Raw genomic sequence first — 23,865 nt, 5'->3', positions numbered from 1 at the left:
AAGGGTAGAGCTGATAGGGTAATGGGCTAGTGGTGGTGGTGGTTACTGCTACACAAACACCTATTTATAGCAACAGTACTATATGCAGTTATCAACTACTGCTATGTAATCAACCTGTGAATAAATATTATTTATATTATTTTTAAGCTTTAACAAATTACAATATCACCAATGTCTCACAACAAATGTAATTGATCTGTAAAAAACACAACCTGAAAAAAGCGATGCACATACTTTTGTAAACTAAGAAAATCTTTAATAAAAACTATTTTAAAAAAATTACAATATATATGTTTTCTACTTCAAGCCCTGGTCTGTCTCTCCCATGCCTATAGACAAGTACTATATGGGTCTACTTGTTTTTTAAGAAGGCTATATATTGGTATTTTTTATTTAAATCCTAATGACTGTAGCAAGAACACAAAAAGGACAATAGAAGCAAGTACATTAAATATATGGTTATGTGACAGGGATCCAGCATGTTATACTATAATGGTGGAATCGTAAACCCTAGCTTGCCCACAATACACCACATATTTGGTGACAGATGGTGGAATAAAAAACATGCACATCATGACCACTATCCAGAATAGTTCAGTTTTAAAGATAAAAGGAGCTTTCTGAGTACAAAACCAACCAAGAACAATTCCAGTATTGAGATGTACACAGAGGGTTCTACTGAAGTCCTTGTCTGTGTGCCCCTTTTGCTTTTAAAATCAAGTCCCTATTCCCCTCTTTATGCATGAAACTGCCCATCATGTATAAACACAGAACTTCCATTAGTGCATCTAACTGAATGCTTAGTCTCATTGAAATAGGGGCAGCATAGGTGCAATGCTGGCTCTCCAGCCTGCTTAGGAAATTTGTAATGATTAACAATTCCTAAATTCATAATGATTAGCAATGATTAAGAAATTATTTTGCATTGTTGGCTACTGTGAATGTGATGACACATTCTAGAGATCGCTTACCATAGTTAGCAAAACAGAAACCTGAGAGCCAGTGTTATGTTTACACCAGCCTAAAGACTGAAAAACAAAAGGTTCTCCATAATTAGGCCTTGCTCGTTAGTTTCTTTCAAAAGACATCAAAGAGAATTATTAAATAATACTTGGTTGGCATAAGCCCCAAGTCACAATAGCAAGCAATGTAAAGAACAGGAGGAAGGATGCTAATTAGAACAGGGCCTGTGAGCTATATTCTCTTCCAAACAGGCTCCTGACTCTCACCTCAACCCCTTTCCTCAGAACCAATTGTAGAATATGAAAGTACAGAGAAATACCCACCTGCTTTATCTAGTCCACAGGAATGACAACACTGCCAACTTTTTAAAAGATAAAACAGCTAACAAAACCAAGCAACTGCCTATCTTTTCCTCAGAGTAAAGTTGGGATTAAGTCTTGAGTGAAAGCATTAAAAAAAACTTCCATAAGACACTTAGTAAGACAGGGACTGGTGACACTTAGTAAGACAGGTCCCTATTACGAAAAAAAAATGAGAAGAACTTGGAGGACCTACTGGCTCAAATAGCAAAAGTAGCAAAACACAGCAAAAGATCAACCGGTTTACTCACTCTTCAGGTGTTTATTTCCAGTGAAGCAGCCTTGCCATTCAGCCAGCTTCTGCCAGTTACTATACTTTTGTTCTGGACTTCAAACTAAACTAACGTCATCTGAAAAAAACTTCAACAAGCAGCTATATTCATTCAAATAAAACTATTCACTGAAGAAAGCTGCCTGCAGCACCTCAAAAGCCTTTTGACCAAATTGGCCTTGCTTAGATCTTTCAAAAAAGTCTCTCTTAACTCCTAGTAAGAGAATTCTTGAATAAGTAAACATGAAGGCCAAAGGTCTATATTCATAGACTGAAAAAGTAGTGAAATTAGATCCTCTGATCTGTCATTAGCAATGTAATCATGATGCCAGTACCCACTTCCCCATATGATAGTGATAATTACCAAACAGAAAGCTAATAATTTCCTAACATTCTCCTCTCTACAATGACAGAGACATGCTGTCACAGAATATCTCCTCCCTTGTAAAAGGAGACACAGGAATGCTAAAAACATTTGCATATTCCTAGACTCTTTTGGTGTATCCTTCTGAACACAAACCAGCACTGCTCAAAAGACTATCCTCCATATTGTTGCATTCATCTTCAGAATGCAAAGAACAAAATGGAGAACAGGGAAACAGGAACATCAGCACATTTAAGACACAAGCTGGGTGCAGACATCACTTTAAATACTGTAACGTGCATCTTTAGTTTTACCATTTACCATTCTCCATATCCCGTTTTTGTCCACTATACATTGATGTAAGTAAAAGTTGGCTATGCTCTACTATAAACCATGGGAACTGGCAAGTTTATTATGGATTTAACTCAACACTTAAAGCTTATGCATTTACCCAATGAGTCTCAGTGCATTAATTAATATGCAGATGATTTGTCAATTCACTTTTGATATTCTGTGTGATTCTGCCCCCAGCACAGCAGATGGTTAAATTTAAGTACGCCAATTGGCCTAGCTGCGCCATGGACTACAACCACCTAATTAAAAGAGGATGTTTCAAGGATCACTAAGTGTCAGCTTGTGTTTACTGCTTAGAAGAGGTCATCTGAGAAAGCAGAAGTATTAAATATCTTACATCAATTATTTTATTTGTAGGAAACCTGTCTTACAATAGGCTTGGTAGTATTTAACTCACTTCTACACAGGTATCAACACAGAACAGGTTTAGAATTTTAAAAGTGATGGTTGGCCCTGTTTTATAATACACTTAGTGGCATAACGTTATGGTGAAAGTCCCAACAAGTCAAGATGACATCAGAGAAACAAGAGAGAGGAAAGGATGGAACTTGCAATATTTGTTGAACTCAGTGCTTTATATAAACACCATCTTAGCAAAACTAGGTAAAATGCTCAACAAAATGCCACATACTGGTTTTGCTGTCCAACTAATAGTACCAGAGAAACTGGCTCTGGGTAACAGAACCTAGGAGATTATAACAAAATCCGTTTTACCAGAGACCCTTAACTGAAGGGAGAAAATTTAGTATTAAAAGGGTTGAATGCAGAAGAAGTGTCATTCCAGAACATTGAGAAAGTCTGAGTAGCTACTTGGAATATGGTTTCCAAGGCAACTAAACCAGCTTGTTAACATGCTCACTTTCATCATTAAAGAAAAAAGTAAAAGGTAATTGGGTTAATTATTGAAGCAACAGCCAGAATATAGCCAGCATACCACCACTAATTGTCCATTTACCTAAGGCGTTCAAACAGCAGTTCAAATTCCTACTGGGGTGAAATGTATCACAATTCATTCACTTGAATGAGTAGCTTACATAAAAAGTGAGCGGATAATCAATTAAAGAGCCATGTACAGATGCAGAATTCCCTAACAGGAAATCATTTCTTACAAACCACAGTTGCTGTATTCAGATGATCTCCAAATCCTGGTTTGAATATTGCAAATGAGCCTTTTCACCATATATGACATGAGCACAATAAATAAGAAAAATCAAAACCATTACTGAAGGGATAAACCAGTAGATAAAATAAAAAGTACACCATTGCATCAAACAAACAAAAAATGGCAGTTAAATAACCCCCAAAGCCGAAAACCAAACTATTAAGCCAAAACAAGCATAGAGATATCGTGAGAACATAACTGAATATAAATCAGCTACAAAAAGCCCAGAGCATCAGGACAAAGTTTGTCTGGCTTCCAAAGCATAACAGAGAAGGTGGAAGGCAGATGTCACCTTCCATACATGGGATACAATAAAAGAAAAGGCCCTCCTTCTGGTAGCCATCACCTAACCTAAATACCACTGGAAAGGGCACCCAGAGAAAGACCTCGAATAGCACTCTTAGTTGCCAGGCAGGCAGACACAGTGCCATTCAGGGGGGTGGGGGCCTAAGAGGGCTATTTTGCCTGCGCCAAAAAATGTAGACACATTAATTTTTTGGAATTGGTAAGTTTCACAACTTGTTTTTCTGCATGCTGGCGCAAATTGTGACACACACTCTCCCAGTTTAGAGATGCAAACTAAAAGAAGAGGTGCAATTTGGCAAAAGACTCTTCTTGTTGCTGTTAAATGATATATATTTTGTCATATGCTTAGCATCAACTGTGGTATTACACAAAAGTTCTCCTGTTCTATTCTGTGAGAAGAAGCTGTGGTTTGCAAGGAGGAACTGGTGGTGCTAATGGTTAAATGGTGTAGGATGCATCACAATTTGATTGGATAGAATATTGCCTGCATAGTCCCTGCCTCTTCCTTTTGAAGAGTGTGGTGGGTACAAGCCATAGCATGGCAAAAAACAGGCATCTCTGGTCTGGACAAATAGACACTTTTGCTAGTGGGCTGGGCCTGGGAGATTTGTTTGCACCAGCCTCTTTTGTGTCCCTGGCAACAAAGATACTGATTCAGTAGTCAACTTACTCTCAGGTGCCTCCCCAAGAGGAGGTTCTTTACCGACAGGACTGACATGAGTGGTGGCCCTTTAGGAGGTGCCTGACAAGAGGTCTCTGATATCACAGGGGTGAGACTCCTTTCTGAAAAACTGTTTCAACCTTATTACCGTGGTACTTTGGTCTATGAACAGCCCTGTTAACGAACTGTTCGATAAACGAGTTCTGCAAAACCGGAAGCAGGTGTTCCGGTTAGCGAACTTTGCCCCGGAAGATGAACAGAAGCCGAATGGTGGAAGGGCACCGGCGGTGGGAGGCCTCATTAGGGAAAGCGCACCTCGGTTTAAGAATGGCCTTGGTTTAAGAACAGATTTCCAGAAAGGATTAAATTCTGTATTATTTATTGAATTTATATACCGCCCTATACCTGCAGGTATAGTTCCACCCAAGAATACTTGTGCTATCTGAATTCAGCTTCAATCTATGATCCCTCAGTCATCCCGTTGCTGACTACAGAATATTAAAGTGAGCATGAACCGTGTTGCCGTAGTTGGATAATTCAAATGTGAATTTAGTTCAGTGTTAATCTCTACTGTAGTGATCACATAAGGAAACAACAATAAAGTACCTAGAAAATCAGAATGTATTTCTTTTAAGTAATGGTATTTATATGCCTAGCACTGTTGGTAGGTAAGGCAATTCAAATGTTATCTCGTTCTGATGGGGAGGTTCCCAAAATGCCTTTCTGGGGTGCCAAATATTTACTTGTATCCAATGCCTAGGTTCAAAGATATCAACAAGTATAAGCACACTCCATCAAAGGAACATGAAAGGAGACAGCTACTAGCAGCTAGAAGAATCTGCCTTTCACCCTCAAAACTAGGTAACATTTCTTGCTATCACCACAAGCAGCTGAAAGATTCTTAACAGGGAGCAGAAGCAGATGTCTCCAGCTAAGCAGAGCAGGGGGGAAATTCGGCAGCGTTGCCTGGCAGCAAATTATCATCATCTCCTGGTGAGCTATTTCCATATTCCTACGACAAAATCCCACACAGAAAACCAGAATAGGGAAAGGATGCATCACGTCGAAAAGCAACAAGCACTAGCAAAGAGGTGCTTAGCAACCTTAAAGTGTTGCAAGAAAAATGTAAGAAATGGGGATATTGTATCATACCTGGTAAAGTCTCCTTTCTACAGATGAGCAAAGTGACAAGATCACTTCCTCAGCAAAGAGGAGGGAGAAAGTTAAAAGTGCCCTTATCTGGTAGAGGGAGGCTCCTACCCTCAGTCTGGAATAGCAAAAGACTTGAAACAAAAAACTTTAATGACTAAAGAACAATGCCAGTCAAACAAAGAGCCTCTCAAGAAATTTTGAACCATATGGAATCTGAAAGGGTGGGGTGGATGGAATGGCCCTCCCCTTATTCCCAGAAGTTTAATTTACTAGATAAGACAAAGCAAACTATCCCCATATCATGTCTACTCCTATTCAATGGGTCTTACTCCCACATAAGTGAGGTTAGGAACACATTATTAGTAAGTGGACAACAGTATTATTATCATTATAAATATGTGCCCAGATTTTATTTGGCATACCTATTCACAGACATCACGCTCTTGGTTATAGTCTTCTTATACTAACAGCATACACAACAAGTAGACCAGCTCTATACCTTTTCATCAGAATGCCACAGAATAAATAGTGGTAGACTTCCGTATGTTGTTAGCCTACAACTCCCATCAGACCTAGCCATCAAGGATGATGGGAGTTGTAGTCCAACAACATCTCAAGGACATTGTGTTGGCCATCTCTATGTTAGAGATCAATAAGGCAAGAAAGTCCCTGAAAAATAATATGCTTATTTAGCTTACTACAGCAGCCTTTAAAATCCAAGAGCACATTGCTATAAGCTTGATCTAGACAAACATTAGATCATTATTGCATTAAAAAGGTAAAGGTACCCCTGCCCGTACGGGCCAGTCTTGCCAGACTCTAGGGTTGTGTGCCCATCTCACTCAAGAGGCCGGGGGCCAGCGCTGTCCAAAGACACTTCCGGGTCACGTGGCCAGCGTGACATCGCTGCTCTGGCGAACCAGAGCCGCACACGGAAACACCGTTTACCTTCCCGCTTGTAAGCGGTCCCTATTTATCTACTTGCACCCGGGGGTGCTTTCGAACTGCTAGGTTGGCAGGCGCTGGGACCGAACGACGGGAGCGCACCCCGCCGCAGGGATTCGAACCGCCGACCTTTCGATCGGCAAGCTCCCTGACACCTAGGTGCTGAGGCTTTTACCCACAGCGCCACCTGCGTCCCATTATTGCATTAGGTACTAACAAATACCAAATTCAAGGTCCATGAACCACCTCTATAGAAATTCTGTCATCACAAAAAATCTCATTTTATCTACCTTCTACCTACTCACACACAAAGTACTTTCTAGTTGGCTGTGCAATATTCGTATATATTGCCAAAGTTTTAATATGCACCTATTAGGATCCTAATTGAATCTGAACTGCTCTTGAGAAGTTTTACAGCCCAGAACATGAACAAGGCACCCTATAATTGAATTAGAGGGACCTGCAGCAAACTGATCATTAGCTTGTCAGAATGTTAATTTTTAAGAGAAAAAGAAACAGAAACACTTATGCTTTTGAAAAGAAGTTTTCAAAAATTGTTCTGCCTATCCTTGTTCTTGAATTCAATTCTAGGATTTCCCTGCCTGCAGCTTTCTTTCCAAAAGAATGTGCTATCAGTAACAACAAAAAATGTGCACAAATGGATAATACAGTCATTCTGGAGTCTATCTTTGCGTTTATAGATTATAGCCATGTCAGTTTTGATTTTCATACCCATCCTAGCTCACCTATATAAGTATCAGATTCAAAAAAAGAGGAGCAGGAGATCCTTACCTGCCAAAACCCTGTTAACAGAGGAATGAGTGGCCAAACCAGGCTGTCCCCGCTCATGGAAAATCCCAGCATAAGGCAAGTACTCTGGCAGCAAGAAACGCCTAGAAGGGGAGACAGAATCCATGAAAAATACTGCCAGACCACTGAGACCAGGGTTAATGCGATGCCACATGTGCAGGCCTTACCTGGGGACAAAGCGCCCAAGGGATGGGGCAGACATGCGGGCATTCCGAGGAGCTCGATGTCTTGATCTGTCTCCGTTGTCCCTTAAGGAGGAATAAAGAATATGTTAATTACAGATTCCATATTGTCAGGTTAAGATATGAGAACTCTTCTAAGCCAGCCACAATGATCAATACAGAACCAATGTCAAGCAATCTGCTTACAACTTTTAAAAATCTACTCCCATTTCTACTGCACTACAGTAAAGGTCACCAATTTAATACACTGATCTCACTCATGCCTCACATGGGAGCAAGAAGTAGGACAAACTGTGGAATAATCCACTACTCCCTCCATAATAATCTGGACCAATATTCCTATTTTCGCAATTTTCCTAAATAAAATATTAAAACTGAGGAGAGACAGGAGAGACACTTGTTGAGTCTTAAGTCATTCATTCATACAAGGTTCGTATACAGGATTCAACAAGTCAGTTCTTACTTAGTGTTCATATAATACAGCAATGCTGTATCCTGAAGGATAGCTGTACATTTCTCAGCCAGCACCAGGCACAAGCTAGTGGTGCCTTAGTGCACCTTCTCAAAGTGACACTCAAGTTAGCGGCTCACCACTGCCTTTCCCATAGCTCTGCAGGAGCATCTGGTGATCACTGATGGAAGGTGGAATGCTAGTCTGATCCAACAAAGCAGTTTCAACATCTTTATGCCTGTTTGAGTGGTTCTATGGTATGAAAACATTCAGCATTTAACAGCAACAATAAAAGGAAATGGAGAAGCTGGTGTTGCTATGTTGCCAGCTCAAGGTTAGTTCAGCCCCTTCAGAAAATAAAACTCAAGAACCTTCCAACTGCTCCAAATTGGTAGATGGCATTTATGTAGCATATCAACACTGCCAAGAGAGGGCAAGGAAAGCAGATGTTAAGATTGCAGTGCAAAGACAAAACAATGCATCTCAGGTTTTTAAAGTGCTATAGTAAATTTAATAGCTTAGTTTTTACTCTGATATAGTTCAATGGGACTGTTACCCTAAAGGCAATGTATATGGGATCGCAGCATATACAAACATTGAATAAATTATGTATGTAAGCTTGCAAAGGCAATTTAGCAGCAAAATGGCAATTAACAGGACATAGTATACTGCAATATTTTGAAGGTTTCCCCAAGAACATAAAAAGATGCTACAGGATAGGAATCTTAGGGGTTTCCTGCCCCTAAGCTGTAACGCAGGGCTTAGAAACTGAGAATCCATCTGAATCAAGTAATACCTGAGGGCAGGAATCTACTGTAAAGATAGCCATCGGGTTTCCCCAAGTAATAGGGTAAAATGCAAATCCCTGGGATAAATATCCCAAGAGACATAAAAGAACAGGAAAACCAGCAACCAACTGGCATTTTGACATCTAAAAAAAGGCCACTCGAGGTCAGGGTACCAAAAGCAGGAAAGAGAAATAAGAAGGAAAAATCTACAGTCTTGCAGAATGTAGGCAGAGAAGGACCTCTTAGACTGAGCAGAGGTTCTCAAAACTTTCTATCCCCAGGGCTCACTTGAGAACACTGAAAATTACTGATGCCCACCAGTAACAACAACATGGCTCTCCATAGAGTGAACCAATCACAAAATTATGGCTGATTGAGGTTGACTTGCATATTTGGAAATTGCTATTTTTCTCCTCATAGGATTATCTTGTGGTAGGGACTTGTATAGTTCAGCTTTCCTTATGCTAAGTCAAAATACTGGAAGGAATTCAACATCACACTATAACAATTGTTTTGTTGGGGTAAGCATTTCAGCTTTCCAGAAAAAATGATCCTTGCTCTCCCCGGCCCTGAGGTGTTCCAGGGGTTCTTCCAACCCCATGAGAGCCAATTTCATAGGGCACAGTGGAGGAGATGGGGGAAAGCCCCATTGTGCAATCAGAAATCCTGGAGCAGGACTTTTGCTTATTGGACTCATTAGTTGAATCGTGCTCACAGGTTCTGAAGATACTGTGCCTCATTCTCTTCATCTTAGGCAGAAGTTGCTGATCCAGAAGATGATCAAAACAATGAAAGCTTTTTATTTTATATTTTCGTCCTGCTGCAACATGCCTCAAAGTATTTTTACTCCGCTCCTGCTATTTCTTCTCCACTTCCCCTTTCATACTTAATTTGTACCGCAGTCTTCCAGGAGCTTCTGAGTTTTAATCAATATTCCCCACTTTCCCTCCCTCCTCCTCCTTCTTCTCCTTCTTCTTCTTCTGTTGTTATTGTTGATGTTGTTAAAACCAGTGCTCTGCAGCTCAGAAAACTGAAGCCATTCAAAAACTGCCTGCTTTTTATAGAGGGCCCTATAAATAGCTAAAAGAATGAGATATTCATGGAAGTTCTTAACCAATTTTTCCAGCAAGTTTATTTTTTAAAAAATTATGTCTTTAGAATTAAATCACACTTCCATGTTCAGCTCTTTTCAAGAAAACAGCTGGATGCATGGCAGTTTGTTACAACGTTCTGCCCTGGGCCCAGTATTACTGTCACCAAGAGAGATACAAATAAAAGTGTTGACAAGACTCTTAAAGGTATTTAACTTTCATTAAATACCTATAAATGAACCTGTCAAGAACCACTGTTGGCAGGACTGGCAGCAACAGCAGCAGATATAGTCTATACTTATAATATTTTATTCTCTTGCCAAATGTGCATTTTTTAATTTGATTTCCTTTTGAAACGTTTAAATTAACTTTGTTGCATTAAATGTGCATTCTGTAGTTGACCTCTGTATTGTGTCTTCTGTATACAGTGTCTTCTTAACCGACTGAACTACAAAGTTAAAAGAAGTACCACAACTTAAATATTTTAAATACCTAAGTTTTTTGAACTGACCTAACACTCTTGTCAACCCTTTTTTAATATCCCTCTTGTTGTTAGTAACTTCCCTTCATTCAAATCAAAATGGCTGAAATGTTAAGTCCACTCTAATATTCTTAGGTTATCAGGTTCCCTTCTTTAAGCAAAAGGAGGATTAATCTAAACTACTAATTTATACAACTAGCCAATTAATACAACCGCTATGCATCTAAAGCCAAATCATCAGAAAGTCCATTTAAAGGGAGAGGCATCTTAACAGATTAATCTTAAATAGATTTTCCTCCCCAAATTATCTAAAAATTGTGCTGATCAGTTAAAAGGAAATAATTAAGTTAAAAATAAACTTTTAAAACAATTGCTAAGATTTTGAAGGATTTATCACCATGGAGAGGAAAGAAGAGAGAAGTATGCTGAATAAAAGAACATTCAAATTACACTAAAGCATTTTCTGTGGAAGCAATATCCCAAGAGATGGACTAAAAATGTAATAAAAATTAAGAGGAGGGGGAGAACACTAGAAAAATGCAAGGAACAATTTCATATTGGCTGTAAATATGCTAGTAGATTAGAGTCTCCTCTTGCCACTCGAATCTCATTTTTGTACCAAATTTAATTTATAAAGTAGCAGCCAGGTAGAGCCTGATTGCCATGCTCACCAAGCTTTAGGTAGCCTTTCCCACTTGCGAAATGTCATTCCCTCCCTACCTGTGACATGGGAAACACCAAACTTGCCAATTTATCAGTTAAAGTTTTAAGCCAGCAGGGCTGCAGATAGTGGGTTATTAATGGTTCTCGCAAAGAGCTGGGGAAAAACACTAAACTACAGCCTTGATTACGTCTCACATGGCCATTTAAAGAATAAAAAGATTTCTACAACATAGAAAAGCACTTCACAAGATCAAGTACCTCTGACAAGTACCAAATACAAGAGGATTCATCACCTGGTCAAATGATATGCAGTGCAGCAGAGCCCTGCTAAATGCCGAAGATGAATTGCTATAGGAAAGCCAATTTGAAAAAATGAAGTCACAAGTCTGCGTCCTGACCCAGAAACTAAATGAGTCTCCTCTGATCCTACTTGTCTCACTGATAAATAATTAGCAAGACAACAATGAACTGTTATATTCAACTGCAGCAATGGGTCACTGGATACCATGGCAATTGGAAATTTTCTAAAGGGAAAAGCAGAACACTTGGCAAAAACACACCCTTAAAAAGCTGAAGTGTTAATAGACACCATATGAAGGCAGCATCAGTACAGATTAAAATGGTAATAGGGATGTTCCTCTAAAGAGGGAGCTTGCAATGGTGAACAGATACTCTTCCCTTATTTGTCTGAAATCGTCCTCTCCCCTGCCCTACCTCACAGCAAGCAGGTAGCAACTGTGGCTGGCAGGGAAAATCAGCAAATATTGGACAGGAGACTCTAGCAGAGGGCTTCAAATGTTCAAAGAGCTAGAAAGAACCATTTCTATCCCTGCAGGTCTAGTAAAAAGAATTGAGATCACTTGTTTAAGTCTCCACAAAAACCAAAGAAAGGAAGATTTAGTCCGTAGAAACAAAAGAATGTTCTTCTCAGAATTCATTAGAAGTTCTAGATTTTGGTTACTTCCACATCTACTGCTAATAGAATTCCATGGGGGGCGGGGAGCAGGCCGAACAAGTTCTGTGCAAATTAAAAAATACTAACTTGTACTATACAAAGAACATAGGAGGCAATTCAAATTCAGTGAACATCCCGCCAACACAAGCACTGCAGCTTGCCAGGTGGAACAATTCTCTGTTTTGGAAGCTCTCTTGCCCCCGCAACCCAGGGAGCACTGGGAAAGAGGAAGGGGGAGGCCCCACTGTGGAAGCAGAAGCCCCAGTGCAGTAGTATACACGCCTACCTCATGTTTAATGGGTTTACTCCCAGGTAAGTGGTTAAAGGACAGCAGGCTAGGCTTTGGTTTTGGGTTGGGATTGAGGAAAACAGGATTCTTGTGTCTTTAACAGCTGTATCTCCACAATCAGGACCAGCAGGATATAGCTGACTTCCTATGGTAAATATGAGGTTGCCCAGGATAGGGGAGAAGCAGCAACAACTGTATTCTCTCTCATTCTGTGTTGTGCCATTTTGTGACTGCTGCCCACTGCCCACTCAAAGTTCAAAATGGTCCACTGGTCCAGAAAAGCTGGCGAGACCTGGTATACCCCATTCACAACAGAACACCACTCAGAATGGTTAATTTGTCTCGTATATGTTAGATAAATAGGCCCACCTTGTATTCAAAAAAAGGAAAGGCACAAAATAGTTTGGCTATAAAGCATCATTTGAAGAATATGAAAGTAACTTAGATGTCATACAACCACTGATCCAATAACCAAATGAATGAGAGGGCATGAAAAGTAGAGGAGATACAATTTCCAAAAAAATTATTTTATATGAAGTGGTTTCTATTAAGTAGCTCACTCTTGAATGCAGGAATGTTTTATGAAACAGTGATGAAAAATTTCAGAGGTTTTCAGACAGAGCAACTCATGGTCCTGAGAATCTGTATTTCAGTGTGTGTCAAAACACAATAAAATCTGCATATTTTCCCATCGCTTGCTGAAGACAGATGGCAGAATTCAGGACATTGCCATATTTATACGTGTAAATTCTCAGTCTAAGAATGTAACCTTTCTGTGCTCAAGGAAACTACTTACAGCAGGTCCAACTCCTGTGAGATACTTAGGAACAATTATGTTACTGCATAATACTTAACATACATGCAAGAAAAATTAGATTATGAGCTTCACAACTCATGCACCTAATACTAAAAATGTGCTGGAGAATTCTGGAAAATCCCATGAATAAAACTCTGAAAGCTGGCTGTGCATGACAGTGATTTCTTGGAGAAAATAATAATTTGAAGGTTATGCTGAAGAGATTTTTCCCATTCCCAAACAGATATAGATCTAGTCAGTGTTCGAAGGAGCATTTTGCGACAGCGAATTTCATTAGCATGAGCAGTTTCTGAGCTCTGGATACAGTACTGTGCCCAAGATTTCAGATTAAAACTAGAATGGAAGGAAAGGAAAACAGTTTTCTGCATCCCTACTTTCAGCTACTTTCTGAAGACTGGAGAAGAGACCCTCTTAAGAATATTAGGGGGGTGGGCAGGGGGAGGACTAGACCATGTGAAAAATGAACGTAATATTTTAGCTGCAGTTCATTCATTTTCAGCTTCGTATTCTGGTTATAAAAAAGTGCACCTAGACATTCCGTTGTTGCATCCATAACTTAGGTTTAAGGTGCCATTTACTGTAGATCCTAGCTTTCATATCTCAGTTTCTAACACTAATCTAGTCAAACTGTAGGTCTGTGTCTCTCTCTCCTTTTTAAAATCCAGCATGGTATAGGAGCTAGATAAGAGACTGGAATATGGGAGGCTTACGTTCAGGTTCTCCACTCCTCAATAAAGTGGGCTAGGTAACTTGTGTAAAGAACTCTAAGCCAACCTCATGCAGGATACTGATTTAATAATAGACCATCTTGGGTGCTTTGGCAGAAAGGTGGTACATGTAATAAAAAATAGGTGTAAAGTAATACACAGAAGAGTGTAGCAATAAGTATTATCCTGACCAGCAATGTATGAAGTTTCAGGAACAGAAACTGTTCTCCCAAACACCAGAAGCAACACCACCTACTACCTAAAGAAGGATGTATACAATATTGCTGCTATCACACAAGAATGATCACTTGGAAAAGATGAGAAAAGTCTGTGTGAGGGTTTGATTAGCTGCTTGTGCGTGAAAACGTGCTCCCTCAGAGTTTGTGCGCCCCCACAAACCTCCGTGTGTGACGGAGCTCCTCAGACATGTCTGCTCTAGTCACTAGTAGAGTCCGACAGTGGCTGTCTGCGGAAGCGTTTCCAGCAAAGAAGTTCCTTAACGGAAACGCGTCTCCTGGACTCACGGCGTGACAGTTTCCTGCGAGGTATGGGTCTCCCTATGGGAGACTCCGATACCTCCCCACTGTTCTCGCTGGAAGCCTCCCTGAGCTCTCCCTCCTGCTCGCATTCCCTCAGAGACCCACTCCTCCCCCTGCTGGTCCCTGCTTCAGCAGTTGAGTCTCTTTCATCCTGCCTGAGTCCCTCCACCACCTGATGCTCTGATGGCAGTTCCCTGACATCCACCTCCCCTCCAGGGCCCCCCTCACCCCCTCCCAATTCCTCCCCCCTGGGAGGTGAAGGGCTAAAACCCCGAAACGAATCTTCCTCATCTTCTGACGTCTCGAACAATTCTCTCCATCGATCGTCGTCCTGGCCAGCTGAATCCTCCTCCTCTTCAGAATCTGGGAACCCCTCCAACTCCTCTTCCTCGTCGGTGGTGGCAAAGTATTCCCTTCGGAACCTCGCTACAGGCTGAGGTTTACGTGGGAACCTCTGATGAAAAGTCTCTATTAAAACCTCGTCATTGACATCCTCTGCCCTAACCCAGGTGTTTTCCGACTCCGGTTCCCCTTCCCACATTACCAAATACTCTACTTGATCTCCCTTCCACCTGGAATCGAGGATCTCCGCTACATGGTAGCTGTGTTCCTTCTCCTCCATTGCTGGTCCCCTAGTGACCCTCCCCTCACTGTCTCCTCTATACGGTGACAGCAACGACCTGTGAAAAACTGGGTGCAGCTTCATGTGGTTCGGTAACCGGAGCCTGAAAGCCACTGGATTGACCTGCTGTATGACTTCAAACGGACCCAGCCTTTTGGGTCTTAATTTCTTACAACCTCCTTTGAATGGCAACCCTTGGGTTGACAGCCACACCTGGTCCCCCACCCTGATGCTTTCACCTTCCCTTCTGTTTTTGTCTGCTTGCCTCTTATATTCCTCCTTAGCCCTGTTTAAGTTGAGTTGGAGCTGGCGATGGATCGCTTCCATTTCTTCCACGAACTGTTCTGCAGCTGGAACGCTCCAGTTCTCCCCCTCCCCCCCTGGGAAGGCTCTGGGATGGCACCCGTGATTAGCCAAAAAGGGGCTCATCCCCGTGGACACGTTCTCTGCATTGTTGTAGGCAAATTCTGCCAACGCCAGCTTCTCCACCCAATCATTCTCTCTGTCATTAACATAACACCTCAAATATTGTTGGAGAACCCCATTTGCTCTTTCCGCCTGCCCGTTGGTTTCAGGATGACGGGCCGTCGAGAAATTAACCTCTACATGCAGTAAGCTCATGAGCTTCCTCCAGAACCTGGAAGTAAATTGTTTCCCTCGGTCTGAAACCACCCTCAAGGGGGCGCCATGCAACCTAAACACATTCTCTACAAACAATTTGGCGGTTTCTTCTGCTGTAACCGCATGTGAGCAGGCTATGAAGTGGGCCATTTTAGTTAACAGGTCTACTACAACCATGATGGCTGTTTTCCCTCTAGACCTTGGCAGATCAGTCATGAAATCTATTGCCACTGCTTCCCACGGTCTCTCAGGTGTGGGCAGTGGTTCTAATAAACCAGCCGGCGCCTGCCTCTCCCCCTTGGCTCTTTGGCATTGTTCACACCCTCTCACATACTCCCGCACATCTTCCCTGACCTTGGGCCACCAAAATTCCCTGGTAACCAGCCACATGGTTTTGTGTTGCCCAAAGTGCCCTGCTGTGGGGCTATCGTGCAGCTGCTTGAGTACTTTCTCCCTCAATTCCCCTTCAGGTATATATAACGCTCCCTTATAATACAATGCCCCATTTCTCTCCTCAAAACCACCGGGTTTGTCTTCCTCCCCTCTGAGATCCCTGAGTTTCCCCTGGGCGTATGCATCCTGCACCGTACCCTCTACCAATTCCCTTTGCCCCACCAAAGTCGCCCCACACACCCAGCGGTCCTCTGGAATGATATGGGTTTCTTCGGGTGCTCCCTCCCCCTCCAAATATTCAGGCTTGCGTGAGAGAGCGTCCGCCCTAACATTCTCTGGGCCTGGCACATAACAAATCTCAAAGTTAAATTTGGAGAACTCTTGGGCCCATCTCAACTGCCTTTGGTTGAGCACTCGCGCCGTTCTCCAGTACTCTAGATTTTTATGGTCCGTGCACACTTGCACTTTATGTTGTGCACCAACTAGCAGATGCCTCCATCTCCGGAACGCCTCATGAATAGCAAGCAGTTCTCGGTCGTACACCGTGTAGTTCCTCTCGGATTTGTTCAGCTTCCGCGAGAAGAAGGCACACGGACGCCACTCCGACTCCTCCTTCCCCGGCTGCAGAAGAAGCACCGCCCCTATGGCTCTGTCAGATGCGTCTGTTTCAACCCTTAGCTTCTTTCGTAAATCCACATGCAGAAGTTGTTCTTCAGAGGCGAAGGCCCTTTTCAGTTCCTCAAACGCTCGCCCCGCCTCCGCCGTCCATACAAACTTCTTCTTACTGCTGAGACAGTCAGTGATGGGCGCCGTCAGATGGGCGAAGTTGCGGATGAACTTACGATAAAAGTTTCCAAACCCTAGGAACCTCTGCACATCCTTCTTGGTTTTGGGTGTTTTCCATTCCAGCACTGCCTGTACCTTGCCGGGATCCATGGCCAATCCCTTGTCTGACAGGCGGTACCCCAGGAATTCCACCTCCTTGGTATGGAACCGACACTTCTCCAGTTTGACCCACAGCCTGTTGGCTTGCAGTCTGCTCAACACTTCTCTGACGTCTCTCACATGTTGCTCCTCATTCTCAGAATACACCAACACATCATCTAGAAAGGCCACGCAATTCTTGTAGAGCAAAGGGCCCAGCACGTGGTTCATAAAAGATTGAAAACACGCGGAGCCTGCTTGTAATCCAAATGGCATAACGAGGTATTCAAACGCCCCCAAAGGGGTAAACATGGTGGTTTTCCATTCATCCCCTTTCCTTATGCGTATCAGGTTGTACGCCCCCCTTAGATCCAGCTTTGTGAAAATCTTTCCCTTCCTCACCATGGTCAAAATATCATCAATTCTGGGCATAGGGAACGCCACCGGTTCAGTCACTGCATTCAGCCGCCTAAAATCACATACAAGTCTCGGCCTGTCTGCATTTTTTTTGTCCACAAAGAACACTGGGCTCCCCCCTGCTGCTTTGGACTCTCTGATGAAGCCTCTCTTCAGGTTCTTGTCAATGAACCCTCGCAACTCCTGCATTTCCCTGTCTGACATGGCATACAACTTGCCCACGGGAAGCTGTGCTCCAGGGAGTAAATTGATCTGACAATCAAAGGGTCTATGAGGTGGTAGTTGGTCAGCTTCCTTCTCGCTGAACACGTCGCTGAGATCTGCATACTGTGGTGGTACCTTCACCTTCCCCATTACTTCAGTCCCTGCTAGGGTGGCTTGGGCCCCTACTGAACCCTTCTCCCCTTTGCAGTGTTCTAGGCAATGTGCTGAACCAAAGGACACCACTCTTTGATGCCAGCCAACCAGCGGATCATGTAGAGCTAGCCAGCTCATTCCCAAAATAATGGGAGCGCCTCCCAGGGTGGCCACATTAAACGCTATCAGTTCTGTGTGCCTTGCCACCCTCATTATCATTGGGACAGTCTGCAAGCGGACTCCTCCTCCCAACAACTCCCTGCCATCAATCGTGGTCACCTGCAGGGGGTTGCTTAAAGGGATGGTCTGTATCTGGTGTTCAGCAGCAAACTCCTTGCTCATAAAATTGCAGGAGCTGCCTGAGTCCAATAGCGCCTTTATTTTTAGGGGGTGCCCATTCTGCAGCTCTAGCGTCACTTCAATCACTAGAGCAGGTCGAGGAGCTTCTGGCACGGGCACTTTCACTGCTCTTTGGCCTGGCTGCAGTGCCCCAATTGTGGCAACCAGGCGTTGGCTTTTACCTGCTCCGCTCCCCCTTCTTCTCCCCCCTCAACAGCTCCCACCATCCCTTGCCATTCCTTCCTCTGGGGGCAGACTCTGGCAAAGTGGCCTGGCTGTTGGCAGAGATAGCATTTCCGGGGGCCCTTTCCCTCCTTCTTAGCTCCCTCGCTGGTTTTTGAAAATGCGCGCGCGCGCGCTGTTCCGATTTCCATCGGCTCTGCCGGCGGGAAAGCTGGCTCAGGAATGTCTGGAATGCGGAACTCCTTCCAACGTTCCCCTCTCCCTTCCCGCCTCTCCAAGGCTCTTGCCTCCTGCCGCGCTCCTATGGTCAGCGCAGATTTGGTCAGCTGATCCATAGACTCCGCCCTGGGGCTCCGTGCCAGCTCGTCTTTCACCCCCGAAGAAAGACCTTCTTCAAATAGCATTTGAACGGGTGCCGCCGATAAATCCCAACTCAGTCTGTGAATCAGCATGGTAAACTCAGTCCAATATTCACGGACAGATCGACTCCCCTGCTTACAAGCCATTAGCTGTCTGCGCACCACCCCTTCCTCAATATCGCTGGAAAACATGATATCCATTGCACGAAAGAACTTCATTGTGTCCTTTAGTATGTCATTGTGCGTTGCCATTAGGGGTCGCACCCAGTCTCTAGCCCCTTTCTCAAGATGCCCAATTACAAAAGCAACTCGCGATTCCTCATCAGGGAACTCATCGAACTGCACATTAAGGGCATATTGCATCTCTGTCCTAAAAGCATGGTAGTCCTTGGGGTCCCCCCCAAATTTCTGCACCAATCCTGGTACCTTTCTGGGGAATTGAGTGGCTCTCCCCTTCTTGTCTGCATCCTGAGCCCTTCTCTCCTCCAGCCTCGCCGTCTGCAGGGCCAGTTGAACCTCCAACGCTCGGTATCTATCTTCCAAGCTTGGACCAGCTCCAGCCCCTGCTCCTCCGGTTCCGGTTGGTTCGCTCATGATGCCTTCTCTTGCACAGGCAGCGTACAAAGACTGTCGGACTGCTGTGAGGGTTTGATTAGCTGCTTGTGCGTGAAAACGTGCTCCCTCAGAGTTTGTGCGCCCCCACAAACCTCCGTGTGTGACGGAGCTCCTCAGACATGTCTGCTCTAGTCACTAGTAGAGTCCGACAGTGGCTGTCTGCGGAAGCGTTTCCAGCAAAGAAGTTCCTTAACGGAAACGCGTCTCCTGGACTCACGGCGTGACAGTTTCCTGCGAGGTATGGGTCTCCCTATGGGAGACTCCGATACCTCCCCACTGTTCTCGCTGGAAGCCTCCCTGAGCTCTCCCTCCTGCTCGCATTCCCTCAGAGACCCACTCCTCCCCCTGCTGGTCCCTGCTTCAGCAGTTGAGTCTCTTTCATCCTGCCTGAGTCCCTCCACCACCTGATGCTCTGATGGCAGTTCCCTGACAGTCTGTATCATATTAGAATGTAAGAAAAACCCTGATGGATTAGACCAAAGGCTTAGTCAGTTCAGCATTTTGTTCCCACTGTGGTCAACCAAATGCCAATAGGAACCACTTTATGGCTAGTGCTCCCCAGCAACTGATACCCAGAGGCATACTGCCTCCGCTACTGGAGATGGCTATATAGCCATTATGACTAGCAGCCTTGACAGCTTTATGCTCCATGACTATCACCTTTCTACTCTATAAACAGGTTGTTTAAATAATTATCCATAATTTATATTTTATATAAATAAATGCAAAAAAGGAAAAAAGAAATTCAGAAACACAAAATCTTCAATGCAGAAAGAAAAGGTTCCACCTAAAAGGGCTCCTCTACCAGTTTCCCAATCAGCCAAGAAGGGTAACTGCATAGAAGATAATACCTCAAATGCATAGAGGAGCAGAGATCACAATGGAACATTTGTTACCAAAAAGCACAGCTAGTGCATAGGACACAAATGCACTCCCTTCCCTACTCAGCATGAAATAAAAGGCAGTTTGGGTATGGCTGACTGAATCACTTTCCTGAATGGACCCCTTCCCTGCTTGAATATTATCTGCAGGGGAACACATTTCTCCACAGGTATCTGCCTAGCCCTGTGAATGAAGAATGTACCAATTCTTTTTAGCAGTCAAGCCCCCTTCCCTAGAGGATGAATAGGAGGCAGTAATGGAAATAACTGAGGGTTGCTCTTGCTGAGCTTTCCCCATCACAATAGGCCTCAGCAGGCTGCCTCACTCCTACTCCTCCAGCCTGCAGTGCTGCTTAGGGAAAGCTATTAGGCGGCTGACGCTTCTACATATCTCCCCTCATTTACATCTTACACAAACAAAACCACAATGAAAGGGGGAAGACACACTCATTCCCCTGCGCTTCCGAGTAGTTAATTGCTAGAGCATGACATGACAGCTCCAAAGAACAAGGGTTCTGCCTCCACCATAAATTCTCTCCCCAGAAGGTTATTTCCTGCTGCTCTAGGAGGAGCCCAGTTCAGACTACCTGGTTCAACTGGAATTCAAGGGTATGAGCAGTTTAGATTATTACCTGAGCTGATGGCACTATAGAATCAACATGGATTGTGATGGAGTACTCCATCTACTCAGTCCCAGCTGGAGAGCATTTTTGAGGAGGTAAGAAATATCTATCCCAGTCAAGCAGTTTACAGGTCATATGATTGCTAAGAGCCACAGAGAAGACTATTGTGGAGACACACTGTACTGTACTTGTACTTTGAGATTAGAACTGCCACAAGAAAGATCACTTGAAATTGTCCTTATTGGCTTAGAAACTGAATAAACAGGAAGCAAAACAAAAACAACACTCATTCACTTAAAAAGCAAAGAGTCTTGTGGCACCCTAAAGACTAACATATGAAGTAGATTCTAGACGATGAATAAAATTGTTAGCTTTTAGGGCACTACAAGATGCTTTATCGTTGATGTAAATTGTTACTTATCTGTTTGTCATCAAGAAATTCAAGAAGCAAAAGTACCAACTTAAGGAGGCAGCAGGGTTGCACGTATTCATTATGAAAGCCGTAACATAAGAGACTGAGCAAATCAGATAGGGATATCTAGCCAGCCTGGAATTACTGTACTCTTCAGCTCTGATTAGGGGGCTTTTTACACTGGATCAATATTCTCAGAATATATGAATCTAAAGCCCTATTTCCAAAAAGTCATTTTCTCTTCTTTCAGCCCCCTGCTCATACAACAACCACAACTATGGGTTACTGTGGCAATGAACATTACCAGTTATCAGGTGTGCTCTACACTTTTAATAATTATAAGTTCTGTAGCATATTAAAACATATGACTGCATTAATACATTCAGGGAACTGACAGAAGCTTTAGTTAAATAAGTGATTCTTAAGGAAAATATGAATAGACAACAGAACACCAAAATGACCATTCTCTTCCACTGCACCAGTACTAACCTTGGAAAGCTGAATAGGGTTCAAGTTTAGCCAGCTAATGTGTCTACTTACCCATCCAAATGCACAACAACTTGAAAAGTTGCAGCAGTTGCCTTCCATTTATTAAAAATAGACTGGTTAATGTGTTCAGTTATTGAGGAAGGAGTCGTCTAACAAGCTGCATCAGTGCAAGGTGAGGGATTCCACTTACTCCACAAGGCTTCTCCTCCTCTCGCCTCAAACTGGCTATAGCAGGAGGTTGGGAGAACCCCCATAACAGCATGCAGCAGGAGGAGAGTGGGGATCATTCCATCTGGCAAGTTGCAGCACTAGTTAATTTTCACCCATGGTCTTTGAGAAGTATGAATGAAACCTACTATCTTATTAAAAAAAACCTCAAGGTGCTTATGAACAGAAGAAGAGAGGAAAAGTCAAGCATGGTGAAATAAGAAGAATGGACACTTACTCAAAGTCTTCAAATTCCAGATCATTTCCTTCTACAGATGGACCTGTATTCTCAGAAGTGGAAGCAGAAGATGAAGATGAACGGAGCCGATTCTGCTGGTATCGCATGGAGCGCTGACGAATACTATCTCTGCGTGAAAGATACTGGATCATTCTCTGGGCATAATAAGCAGCAGGAGACAACCTGAAAATATGAGAGACCATTGTTAGTTCAGAAGCAAGTCTCACCAAATACAACTGAACTTGCTTTCCCATTAAATGTTTAGCATTGCAACTTTATTGTCCAAATCTGTATCTGCAGTTAAAAGATTTCTCCCACTTCCTGAACTTTGCTGTATCCATAATTCATACAACCAATATCTAAGGTAGGTCAGTGTTATTACCCTTATTATTACCCTTATTACATTTGTTGTTAAGGAGTAGAGACTGAGAAATAGTGAATTGCCATCTAAGTGAGTTCACCAACCAAGGTGACATCTACAGTTCATATTTCCAACTTTCATTCTTGGCTGCCCTGTTGACAGCCAGCTGGGACAAATAAAAAAGTGTCTCAGACCCCATAAAATTTACTTTCCGTTTCAGTCTCTCCTCACCCCACTAAAATATAAACAAAAATTCAGCCAACTACCTTGATTTCTCCTCCCGCCCTCCCCAATTTTCTGCTCTTTCTTTCCCTTCCTATTCCTCATCCCTATAAATATGTAATGCATGGAGAATGTTGATTTATCTTTTGATGTTAAAAAATGAATCTCTTAACCTGTTTTCTACAAGTTAAGGTAAGATCTATGTTTAAACAAATGATCTACCACCATCATGCCTAGTTTGGTCCTAACTCTTTGCTCAGACAGAATAGTTCCCATCAGCTATATCCAAGGAGTCAATAACTACTGGTCACGATGATTATATCCTGCCTCTAAATATCAGTTGCTGGGGAAAGCTATTGCTCACAAGCAGAACTTCCTAAAGGCACTTGGTTGGCCTCTATAGAAAAGAGGGCTGAGGACTAGATGGACCTTTGATCTGAACTCCAGGGCAATTTTTGTGTTCTTGTGTAATAGACATTTCCTTACATTTAGAAAATAAATAATTCAGATTCTTGTAACTCGAATCCATTGGTTTGAGTCAAAGAAGAATAGTCATGAACTGACCACTGAACCTACCATCCAATAACATTAGTGTATCCAAGACTGGCATATATTGGCATCTCTTAAGAAATACACTTGTATTCCAGAATTTAGCTGTCCTTTGCAAAACACATTATTTGTTTGTCTTTTTTGGTAATCATTCTTTATATATGTGCAATGACAGACCTAAAGTGCTGTCAGGATGGAGAACTCAAACAGGCCAATTATCCTGTAAGCCTTCTGTTTAATTGTAAGTAGGCGGCAACAAATTTTAAGATTTTTTTTTGTAGGTTAGGAAGAACAGATTCTTAAGTATTTTTATTTCAAATCCCAGTGATTTGTGACATTTCAGGAATAACTGTCAGCAATTCTTTTTTGCCAATTCCTTTATCACTCTAATTATATCACCTTTCATATGGTCAATTTTTCAACACTCTCATTTGATTCCAACAATAGTTACAAAGTTCCCATTATCTCAAAAAAAGCCAACCTTGCTTTCTCCTCTTTGAACAGAGATTTAAATCAATCACTTTAGACACAATTGATTTTATCTCGGCCATATATGGATCAGCCTACTTTTTCTGTAGGATTTGCCCTGCTACCAATTCATTCACACAAAGCTTTTTTCATTACTCATGTTACATTGCGTTTTTCTTTACTTAACCATCTATCCTCCTTTCCATGTCTTACTTGTCTATGCCTAGTAAGGAGTTTTTGTGAATTTTTTTACCAGTAACATTCAGTTTTTTCAA

The 23,865-nt window shown here is 42.6% G+C and overlaps 1 protein-coding gene across 3 annotated transcripts in view; it reads right to left on the bottom strand.

The window, feature by feature from the left end:
• The window catches only part of AMBRA1 (autophagy and beclin 1 regulator 1), a 154,025-nt gene that overhangs the window by 78,714 nt on the left and 51,446 nt on the right, over positions 1-23,865 (bottom strand). For all 3 annotated transcript variants that reach the window (XM_081163623.1, XM_081163625.1, XM_081163624.1), the window contains 3 exons: positions 21,991-22,173; positions 7,515-7,595; positions 7,330-7,430 (listed from right to left, as the gene is read on the bottom strand). In XM_081163623.1, the coding sequence (XP_081019749.1) occupies positions 7,330-7,430; positions 7,515-7,595; positions 21,991-22,173 (365 nt within the window). The remainder of the gene's footprint in view (positions 1-7,329; positions 7,431-7,514; positions 7,596-21,990; positions 22,174-23,865) is intronic.

The sequence above is a fragment of the Podarcis bocagei genome (genome assembly GCF_964188305.1).
Source record: "Podarcis bocagei genome assembly, chromosome: 1".
NCBI classification, from domain to species: domain Eukaryota; kingdom Metazoa; phylum Chordata; class Lepidosauria; order Squamata; family Lacertidae; genus Podarcis; species Podarcis bocagei.
Note: the sequence above shows the minus strand (reverse complement) of the source record. Positions and strands in the feature narration are given on the sequence as shown.